The 11,982-nt window shown below is 38.1% G+C and overlaps 1 protein-coding gene across 2 annotated transcripts in view; it reads right to left on the bottom strand.

Annotated features, from left to right (window-relative positions):
• The window catches only part of LOC118747701 (DNA-binding protein D-ETS-3), an 83,657-nt gene that overhangs the window by 52,372 nt on the left and 19,303 nt on the right, over nt 1–11,982 (bottom strand). For both annotated transcript variants that reach the window (XM_036481777.1, XM_036481778.1), the window contains exon 3: nt 9,647–9,730. In XM_036481777.1, coding sequence (XP_036337670.1) covers nt 9,647–9,730 — 84 coding nt within the window. The remainder of the gene's footprint in view (nt 1–9,646; nt 9,731–11,982) is intronic.

The following is an 11,982-nucleotide window of genomic DNA, read 5'->3' as shown; positions in this document are numbered from 1 at the left end:
ATAAATATTTGTAGTTGGCATTTAATTTGCATATTTTGTGCATTTATGTTATGGAATAAAACATTTTGTTGGGCTTAAAATATGTCGTATGTTAAAAATAAATATTTCGAGATTGAAATCGCTTGGCCCAATGTGTATGTAGCTATCACCTAGGTTAGCTTAGGTTAGGTGGCAGCCCCGTGTAACCGGAGCTAACTTAAACAGTTTGAGATTGTCCTCTGTGATACCACAATTCTGAACGGGACCGAGCCGATTATGTAACTACAAATTCGGCTAATCTCAATGCAACAGAACTCCTCGAGGCTATTTAGAATGTGAGAGCCAAAATACTTCAACCTTAGCCTGCAAGGGCTGGGCACCTAAGAATGTAGTGTTGAGGTGATTACACCTCGCCATCTTCCAGGCAAATGCGACATACGGGGTCCGCGTTACTGCGTGAATACCGATTGGACAGTGAACCGTTAAAATCCCCACGAGAAGTGAGAGCTGTGGCTCAACTTAAAGCACACTACAATGATGTGGCAACCGGAAGCATAATTCGATTTAAGGTTCCTGCGAGTACACACCACTTCCTACGCTCTACTCCAACTGCATTACATATCCAGAAAAGCCGCTAAAGTAAATCCTTCACGATGCAGCGCCTTTTGAAAACTCCCAACAATTCCGTGCAAGGCTCTTTCAATCGATTTACCACTGCGGTAGCAACTTAGACCCAAAGTCCTTTCAACACCTTAAAGAGAAATGGTGGTAGACTCTTGGGGTCGAAAATAATTTGCAGCGGTTTTCCCATATTCTCTACTTTAGTGATGAGGACGATGAAAGGGGGCTGGCCATGTGGTTATTTTTCTTTGAAGCTTGGCTGGTATTATTCCGTCCAAACCCGGAAAATTATAGATTTTGCAGAATATGGTGATTGCTGGTGATTTTGTCGACTGAACTGCAGCCATGAGCTGACTTTCCTAGGAAGTTGGAAAAAGAAGAACCGTTAGAAAGGCATACACTCGAACACGCGGTTTCCAAGATACATTTGAGGTGTTCACAAAATTTGTATCATAATATCTTCTTAGTCCTTCTTATTTATTTCTTGGACGCATTGAAACTACGACGGAATGCCTCCAAGTTTCCCATATTCTTTGTAAACTTTGCCATATTAAAAGTAGTACTACATGTTCTCTTGAGCAACATTATCGCCGCCGTTCACCACTTGGCATGCTACTTGGAAACCCACAAAACGAATAAGCTCTAATTCTAGCTGGTCTACTACTCTCATCACTATTGGTGTGTATATTTACCTACAATTTTAATGACATATACACACTGTGCGATCGTGGCGTGAAGACGCGTGCCGCTGTAAGACTGCTACTGAACTTTTAGGCATTAAAAGCTGGACGTCAGAACAATGTGACGTGCACTAAGATCTCGATGGTGAAAAGTGTTTTCTGTCAATGCAACAATGAATAAAAACAATTTTTATTAGAAGGAACGTGCATTTCAGCTTAGCACGCACGAGTAGACAGATATGCCAACAAGAACAAATAAATTCTGTTATGAGCATATTGCATTCGCTTATTTGGCAGGAAGTTAGATTGACAGGCTGTTCATAATCGGTAAAACGTAGATGCGAATACCAGCCAACGAGTGAGTGTCGATGTGAGCAAAGACTGAAAGCATCAAACCAGCAATTGTTAAATAATAAATGCTAGAAAGCAAAAACCAACGCAGCGCATATCAAGGAAATGTAACCTTCCTGAAGCTGTTGCACTTCAAGCCAAATAGAATGGGTACATATATGTATACACACAAGCCATTAGCGGACGCCTGGCAGCCATTACTTATTGCGTTTATTTAGCAAATGCAATTGCTTTCCTGCATATGCGGAGAGGTCGGTCTTCACAGCAAAAATATATGTATATATGTGCATATTTACATATTTATGTATATATAAACTTATATACTTACATACGAAAATAATAAAAACCCACAACCGCCACGCTAATGCAACTTAATGAAGACTTCGGACAACTTACGCAGCACGAGTGCTTTTTCAGTACTTAAAAAAAAAGAGTGGTTTGTGTGGCAGGATATGAAAAATATGAATACTTAACTGTATTTTATAATACTTTTGGGCTGCAGTTGCACTAAATTTGTGCGGCCATATTCAACAATATGTAATGTAGTCATAATGTTGGGCAACATGCTAAAAACTTTGAAGCATCCTCTAAGTAAAGAGCACACAACACTTCAACAGTTTGGGAAGCGCGCGTAAATGTATTTCGAAAATGTACTCGTATTTAGGCAACTGTTGAGTACTCTGCGATCCTTCGTATGCATAAATAGTTATGAAGTAAATACATACATATATTTTGTTCCCAGTTACCTGAGTACACTTACTCACGTGCCAAATGTGTGCGAGCATTTTTTGTTTTGTTTGTTTGCTTAAATAAATCGGAAGCGCTCACCGCTTGCACCGGAATGGCACTAAGTAATACGTCTTTTGTGTTCCGTTAAAAAATAAGAAGAACATTTTCTTAACAGCACGTGAAAACAAAAATATTTTAAATTTACAAATGTACGTATAAATATCATAGCAGCAATATTTCGCTGAATGCAAATCCCTTATATACTTCTGGGAGAATTTAGGACTTCACATTTTTTTCACTCTTAGGGCCTTTGGCAATCAGTTCTATGGTGACAATACTTTTAACGATGGTGAGCAAATTTTATATTTCAATTCTTTTTCTAAGTACTAAGCTAACAGGGCAATAATGGCAACTGTCTTTCATAGTGAGTTGAGTCTTTCGAAAGATAAAAGTCTTTCGTAAGACAAATGTCAATTCTGGCAACTATCTTCAAAGCTCTTTGCTGTCTTTCGAAAGACTAATTGAAAGATATGCTAACGAGGAGATCTTAGCGTTATGCTGATCGCCGTCTAACAATCTTTTTTTGAGTTAACTTAAATAAAAAAAACCTATATTTTTCGTTTTGAGACAATAAAAATTAATAAAAGATAAACAAAAAATAATAGCAATTAATTAAAAAATAAATAAAAATTGAATCAAAAAAGGAGGAATTAGTACTTAAAAATTAAACTAGATTAACAATATTTTTCTTAAAAAGAAAGTTAAAACAATAAAATCTAAAAATTAAAAGAAAATTACATTAACAAAAGAATAAAAAATAAAATTAAAAAAAATATATACAAAAAATTAATTTCTAAAACGTGAATGAAATTTAAAAAATATGTTTCCCTTAAAAACAGAAAATACAAAAAAAAATTAAATAAGTTCCTAAAAATTATATGAAAAAAATACCGTTTATAAAACAATAGCAGCCAAACCATTAAAAATAAATAAATTAAGAAAGAGATTAAAAAGAAAACAGATATATAATATTACTTTCTAAAAATTTAATTAAATTAAAAAATATACATTTCCATTACATATGAAAAATTAAATTCAAAAAACAAATGTAGATTAAAAAACTAAGAAAAACTGCGCTGCGCCAGGACTCGAACTCGGATCTCTCGATTTCCAAGCCTTTGCCTTGCCCACTCGGCCATTGCGACTGTCGGAGTGACGTCAGCTAAATGGTAACCAACTGCTTTCTCTCAAAATGGCTTTTCACTACTAGTGGTGATTGAGAGAGCTGTTTTTCCAAGATTATTGTGCTAGAATAACAAAAGTCTTTTGAACTATATATCTTGCCATCTGTTTTTCATCTGTCTTACGAAAAGCTTTTTACTATCTTAGCTAGATTGCCTTTAAAACTTTGTCCAAACGACATGCCTGCGAAGTTGGCATACGGTGTGATGCAAAAAGACAAGAAAAAGCTGTTCTGAGTAGCTTTTCAATAGTTGTAGAGTTCTTGAAAAGGAAAAAAGGTCTGGTTTAAAAAAAAAAAAAGTGTTTCAAAAATTTTGTATGCCAAATGTGGTAAAAAGGCAAATAAAAACTGTTCTCAGTAGCTTTGCAATAGTTCTAGAGTTCCAGAAAAGGGGAAAAAAGTTCTGCAAAATTACGCCGAAAAAAAAATGTCAAAAAAGTTGAAAAAGTTGAATGTTTGAAAAAAAAAATTAAAACTGTTGTGAGGAGCTTTTCAAAAGTGCTGGAGTTCGCGAAAAGGAAAAATAAAGTTCTGCAAATCTACGCTGAAAAAATTATAATATTTTCAATAAGGTCGAAAAAGTTGTATGTTTAAAAAAATAAAAATTCAAACTGTTCTGAGTAGCTTTTCAATAGTTCTAGAGTTTCCGAGACGGAAAGAGAAAGAAGGCATTTTTTCATACAAGCCGAAAGAATTCCTAAAAAGCTTTGAATTTGTTTTCAAAAATTTAACTTTTTCAACTTTTTTGAAAGAAATATATTGTTTTCTTTTCAGGAACTCTATTGAAAAGCTATTCAGGAACAGTTTTAACTTTTATTATTTTCAGAAGTAAATATTTTCGAATTTTTTCGGTGTAATTTTGCAGAGCAAGAGAAAAGAAGCATCTGGGGCAGAAATCCAGTAAATACACAGTAATTCGCAGTAAGGTCGAAGTTGAACGAAAGATATGGAAGAGGTGTCGTTTGTCTGAAACTCTCCGTTAACCCAAAAGGTTTCAAGCAGAGGTGGCGTCGATGAAGGGGCAGTCGACTGCCTACGTTGTAAAGTAATGCCTATTTTGAGGACAAATATTAACTTTGAAACTGTAATTTATGATTTACGACCGTTAATGGCACGACAAGTCATCTCAGTTTCACTTTTCCCTTGGGCAATATGCTTCGGTCTTCCAAGCTGGGGTACGTGGAGGAAAAGCCTGCTTTTAAGGTATTGGCCAGCCCTCCAACTACTCTCAAACTAGTTCAGCAATACAAGTCTCGCCTAAATTATGTTGATAAACATAGTGCCAGGTCACTTGAGAGTACCAGGTAATGAGGCATCTGACCACTTGGCCAGAATTGGCTCAGACCAGGCATTTCTCCGTCCGCAAACAGTTATAGCACTCCCACCTTCGGCCATCTATGACTGGGAGGCATCGAGAGGCTGCAGGAGTCTATCTAGTTTCTGCTCTCATTGAGCAGACGGAACCGTAGAAAATTTTTTGGACTGCTGACTGGTCACTTCACGTGGCGCACACACCTGACTGTGGCGTACAGGACAACCCCATTTTCCCATCCTGTCATGAAGTGTATGAGACGGTGAAACACTTTTTGTGCTTCTTTCCCGGCTTTTGCAAGAATTAGATATGAGGCATTTGACCGCTATGCGTTGAGAAACGAACACCTGATCATCTTTGACACCCAACAATCTGCTTAGGTTTATTCGTAAATCGTGCAATGGACGGCATGTAGTCTGAGTGCTGTTTTCTGCGCGCGTTGTGTTGTGCTGAGTTCCGACAAAAAAAGTAATCTCTCTCTCGGTGGCCTGTAACTAACCCTAATTGGACTATCCCTTCTAAAAGATAGAGCATGGGAGTTCCTTTTACAACTTTCGGCTCATTTCTGGGCGGACGGACTTTCAGTCGGTTCAGCGAACGCAGTCGTAGCGGCGATGGGTAATTACATTCTTCTCAACAGACGACAACCTCTCTGATTGCGATTTTAAACTCTATCGGTCGTCTTCGTCTTGCATTTCATACATTACGTTGCAATGGTCTCGGTTGCGTTTAAACCGGCTAAAATGATGCCGCCGGACAAATTTTGAAACAATCCTTTGCTGACGAATCGTTCGTGTTGCCTATCGTTCGTGATACAGAATAAGGCTGTAAAATTTGAAACACCTCGGATTATATTTCATTAAAACTTCTGAGGAGCCCTCTGAGATAGGCTCACCTGCATGCGACACTTCATATTGCATTTTTCTAGCGTTCCTAAGTGCATCAATCTATATCTATATTTTTTAAATTATTTGATATTTTGGCCATTATTTCTGAAAGCCTGCAAAATTAAAATTATTCCACTCTTTTTCTTCGTTCTGATGGCAAATTTTTCACAAGAATTCCAGTGAGAAACGAATTGATTGTTGCCAAGAACCAGATTCAGAGTCCGCTTAAAGTTTTACTGCTGGCTCCAGTATAAAAGATAGAGTAAACGGTGGAGATCATTTCAATCTGACACCAAACCTCAGCCCTCATCTGTCTGATCACCTCAATGGCGATAAGGAGGCGGTTAACTGGCACTTAGAGTCTGAATCCTTTATCATAAATATGGATGGGGAAATATGGAAATGGCATTATGGAGTGATGCATTCTATATGCCAGTATTCAGTATTTTGATGAAATGCGAAAGCAGTTCCGGGGAGGCGGCTTCATCGGAGTTTCATGCGGGTCACTTGATGAATATTCCAACCTGCGTATAAATAAAAAAAAAGCAGGGTCATGCCAGTTAACGCCACTGCTGAAGAACCATATAAGGTGAACTCTGTCCAGGAAATACGCATTCCTCTAGCTTCTTGCAAGATTATTTTCATCTATACGATGATATACGAAGGGTAGCACATTTGGCTAAAAGTTGATGATAGGAATTACCTGTCTTTAATTCGCAATACTGGTAGTTCTTGTAATTACAGGACCTGGTGGAATATCTAACCACCGGAAAAGACAGGAAGAAAATATAGAGTGTCAAATCATATCAAAGTCACTGCCCAACATTGTTCATAACTTCTGATCTCTGGTCTATGCCCTGTCGACTATGATCTATGGGCTATAGTCCAGAACCTATGGACTATGGTCTCAAGTTATGATTTATGGTTTTTATAGTCTGTGTCTGTGACTTAGACCTTTTTCTATGTAAGGGGAAAATGCAAATACGAAAATAACCTAGACTGGTAAGAAAAGAGTTAGAACCAAATTTTTTTCTTACAAAAAAAAAAAAAGTTATGAATAAAAATAAAAATTATCTTTTGAAAAATTTTTTGTTTGAATTGGCACCATTTGGCATCACACGCTTTTTAAAATATAAGAAGATTAAAAATTTTACAAACCCAGTACCTGCCGTACGTGGCAACTCTTTGAATGGGTTTTCTCGGATATCGTGAGTCTTACAAACAAAAAGAAGTTAAATATATTTTTTTTTTTTTTTTAGGAGTCTGCTAGGTTAAAATTTTTATCACCACACATTTTTCGTACAAAGTAATCTTAACGTTATTTTAACGAAATTAAACTCCGCGTAACATTTCTAGTGATGAAAACTTTTCGGCTGTTGTTTGGAACCTCAAAAGTTCCATGCATAAAGCCCATCTTTCCGAAAATTATCAGTAGTTTGACTTTTGTCTGTCGTTATTCTCCCTTCATGAAAATAATATATATACATATATACCTATGTAAGCTTTTTCGCTTTTTTCGACTACGAAGTGCCCATTTTTACCCATTTCCATCACACTGTGCGTCGCGGCTATCGTGCTTTCCAAGCGACTTGTTACCTTTTTGAAGCGTGTGTCATATTGGCAGCTTAGGCACGCGTACGTCTCCAAAAACATTTCAACGAAAATACATTTTTTTCTCATTCATATTTGCAACATGAAATCGAAATGTATTTTCAGTCAATTTTGACAGCACCGTCACCGCAAACGAGCACACATACGCTGAGCATTCATCAACTTACTTATTGCTGTGTTGTATTTACTCAATCTCTCACTTCATTGCGCTTTCAACGCATTGTTTTCCAGCATCCCCAGTTCCATGTACCAGCCTGGTGTGCCACGCTTTGCTTGCTCAGCAACTTGCCACCTTTTTTTCAGCAGCTTAGCCACAGCTTCAACACTAATTGAGAACGTTTTATGGCATTTCAATTGTTTCATTTCGATTTTTTTTCGACGCTTTTATTTTATTTCATTTCCCTCCCTCTATCGCGGATTGTGAATTTTTTTTTGCCAAACACATTCCATTTTATTTGTGTTTCAAGTATTAAGTTGTGAAGTGGCGAATTTAGGTTTGATTCGCCACTATGCCAGTCAGTCAGAGCCCCCCCCGTCAGACCGGCAGGCAGCCTCAATACGCCACGCCAGCCTTTCGCAGAGCCCACTCAAAATAGAGTTGCTTTGTTTCTGTTTCGATTTTTTATTTTTTATTTTGCTTTGTTATTTTCTCTTCGAGTATTTGGGCACACTTTAAAGTGAAGTGTTTTACCTTGCGCACAATTGCACACATTCCTCATATTTATTACATACAATAGTTACTTTTTTATACCCGAGCGCACTTGTGCACAAGGGTATTATAACTTTGTTCACATAACGGTTGTTTGTAACAGGCAAAACGAATCGAGATAGATATAGACAAATGTATACATAAATGATCAGAATGAAGAGAGAAATCGATTAAGCGGTGACTGTCTGTCCGTCCGTCCGTCCGTCCGTCCGTCCGTCCGTCCGTCCGTCCGTCCGTCTGTGCACACGATAACTCGAGTAAAAATTGAGATATCTTAACGAAACTTGGTACGTGGACTTCTTTTGGGCATGGGACGGATGGTATTGAAAATGGGCGAAATCGGACAATAACCACGCCTACCTCCCATATAACGGTAATTTTCAGAAATACGAAAAGTGCGATATTTTAGTAACTACTGAAGATAATTCACTCAAAATTGATATTTACAATGAGTTTTAGACGAAAAATAAGAATATTAAAAAATTTTGGCAAATGGGCGTAGCCACGCCTACTTATGGTTACATGCGTATATCTTGGTAACCGCTGCACCAATTTCTTCCAAACTTGGCACAGTTCTTGATCCTGCTACAACATACCTAATGGCCGAAAATTTTTAAAATCGGACAATAACCACGCCCACATCCCATATAACGGTAATTTAGAAAAATACGAGATCCTCGATAAATCAGTAAATATTAAAGCTAATTTATTCAAAATTGATGGTTGCAACAATTTTTTACCAAGAAATACGCTTATGATACAATTTTGGAAAATGGGCGTGGCACCGCCCACTTATGATCACATATATGTATCTCGCTAACCGTTCTAGCAATTTGAACCAAACTCGGTATGATTATTGTGCTTGCCACATAAAAGCAAAGCGTTGAAAATTATTGAAATCGGACTAAATTACGACCGCTTTTCATATAACGGTATATTTCAGTAATGCTTGAAACTTCAATATTTCGAAATTTAAGGACGCTAATTTACTTAAAATTTATACACCCCGGCTTATCGTGTAGCGGTAGTTTTCGGAAAGGTGGAAAACATATATTTAATAATTGCGCCGGGTATTTAATGTTCGGCTCCGCCCGAACTTAGACTTTCTTACTTGTTTTTTGATACGAATGCGCTGGAGTGTTGTTGTCGTCCTGTGCGTATTTTTTTGTTTTTCTTCGGGTTGTTGTTACTTCTCTGTGTCAATGTCGCTTTGATTTGGCGCGCACAGTAAGTCGTTGAGACGAAAACACACACGCGCCGCAAATGGATTTCACTCGTTTTTGTATCGCTTTTAAAGCATTTTTAAAGTATTTGTTTCTGTTTTTTGTTTTTGTTTCTCATTCTAAGTGGCACTCGCAAGTGCTTCAATGCGAAAGCCCGCATTCATTTGGAGCAACAATGCCTAATATGGGATTTTCACCAGCCTCTGAGGGTAGTTTAAATATTTTTGAATAACTTCATTCGTGTCATACTTTCACAGCAAATCAATACAAAGTATTATTCGCAATATGAATTTCGACTTACCTGGCTGTCTGAGATGTGAGTGCGGATCGAGCGACGACTTTCCAACACTCACGCCCACGCTGCTTAACGCATTCGAGCCATAGCCTATAAAGAAAGATATCGGATTTTAGAGAGGATCATAATAAATATATAGAAAAAAATCAGAGAAGAATAATATCGATTTTGTGATCTTCAATCTACCTTCGATTTTATCATATTTTTTACAGCACTGAAAATTTGTAGTTAAAATTTTTATTTATGTAGATTTTTGAAATAGGTGGCAACCTTCTTAGCCAATATTGATAGGACGGCTTTACGTACACGTTTGAGTACAGTAACGGCTCGATAATCAGGATTCCGCTTTTTCTGCTGAATTTTCAGTGAATAAGTAGATAGTTGCCAAATTGGACAGTTTGGTAGAGTGGATTCCCTAAGACATGGGGCACATTTAGAAGACCATAAGCCAAGGTCCCTTGCGATATCAACACTTACGGTAACTGCTGAGTTATAGCAGATGTTCTCCTCCGAGCAGTCCAAGTTGGATAGTGCCCTGGCAATACATCCACCAGAATTGAGAGTTTTGACTTTGTGAAGATCTCTGGGCCGCCTGTGGTCAACTCTCGGCCAAAAAAGTAGTGGTTTTCGACCAGCTTTCGCTGAGCTGATACGAGTGGCAAGAGTAATCTCCCAGTCGTCAAGCATACTGGCAGTCTCTATTCTATATTTGGTGGAACCAGCTCATCAGTCAAGCAGTTTTCTGCATTTTACCTGGCGTCCACATAAGTTTAACAAAGAAATATGTACTCACATACGACCGAAAAAGAGATGAAAGCTCTGATTACAGCCTAGCTATCTGATTAGATATTAACCGCCAGCACGCACTGCTTCTGCGTCATATACCAGCACGGGCATGATGAGTGACTTACAGAGGTGGTTTTTGTACGTTGAGAGAGGACTTTACTTCTGAATTGCCTACTCAGTCCAAAGTAGCACTTGTTAGCAAGAGTGATTCTGCGTTGGATTTCCATGCTGACATTATTATCGGTGTTAATTCTGGTTCCCAAGTAAACGAAGTTCTCTACTTTCTCAAAATTGTAACTGTCAACAGTGACGTGGGTGCCAAGGCGCGAATGTGCTGACTGTTTGTTTGATGACAGGAGATACTTCGTCTTGTCCTCGTTTACCACCAGACCCATTCGCTTTGCTTTCTTATCCAACTTGGAAAAGGCAGAACAGACTTCGCGGTTTTTGATATCGATGACATCGATGTCATCGGCATAAGCCAGCAATTGCACGCTCTTGTAGTAAATTGTTCCTGAGCGGTTCAGTTCTGCAGCTCTTATCATCTTCTCCAATATCAGATTAAAGGAGTCACATGAAAGGCAGTCGCCCTGTCTGAAGCCCCGTTTGGTGGCGAACGGCTCGGACTTATAACTTGTTATATATGTGTAGTGGTAAGCAGTGCGCGCTTCCACTCCGCAACGCCTGGGTTCAAAGCCTGGTCAAAGTAACATCGCAAAAAAATAGAAAAAAATTTTTTCTTAACAGCGGTCGTCCCTCGGCAGGCAATGGCAAACCTCCGAGTGTATTTCTGCCATGAAAAACAGCTTCTCATAAAAATACAATCGCCGTTCGGAGTCGGCGTAAAACTGTAGGTCCCTCCGCTTTGTGTGACAACATTAAGGCGCACGCCACAAATCGGAGGAGAAGCTCGGCCAAACACTAACATATTTGTAAGCGCCAATCTATTATATTATATATCAATTTAACGTTTAACGTTGCTTCGATCCCCAGGTCTTCCGACTGGTGGTCCAAAACCTTTCGAAATGACTAGCCAAAACTTAACTTTATTTTCGCGCAATCTGTTTGAGATTTTGCAAACCTTTGCTCATAATAATGTACCGTATTTGTTAGTTAGTAGAAAGGTCGCCAAAACCATCACCATATAATGCTTCATGCTAAAAAAAAATCGTGTCCACTAAATGTTCTCGGCTTTAAACTTAAAAAGAGAAACCCTAACGATTTTGTGAAGTTCAATCTAGCACTATGGTAACACAGCAATAGTAAAACAAACAACTAATTTTAGCCCTCCAGCAAGTATCACATTCACAAATTACCACACTTTAAAGATTCATTTCATCTGCAGCAAATTCTTCCCTTCAAAGAAACATCACAGGACGAAATTATGACTGACAGCTTAAGAAGCCACCTCAGGGCTAATTTACTTACAAATATTATCAACCACAAACCGATCATTGAAAATGAATACCCAACCAGCCTATCTGTGCATCAACAAATAAATACCCTTTCGCCAAACACTACAAAATCAAAACCAAAACAAACCAAATTCAAATCAA

The sequence above is a fragment of the Rhagoletis pomonella genome, unplaced genomic scaffold, assembly GCF_013731165.1.
Source record: "Rhagoletis pomonella isolate Grant_MI unplaced genomic scaffold, Rhpom_1.0 Rhpom_scaffold_00012, whole genome shotgun sequence".
NCBI classification, from domain to species: domain Eukaryota; kingdom Metazoa; phylum Arthropoda; class Insecta; order Diptera; family Tephritidae; genus Rhagoletis; species Rhagoletis pomonella.
The sequence above is the reverse complement of the archived record's forward strand: the minus strand, read 5'-3'. Positions and strand labels throughout refer to the sequence as shown.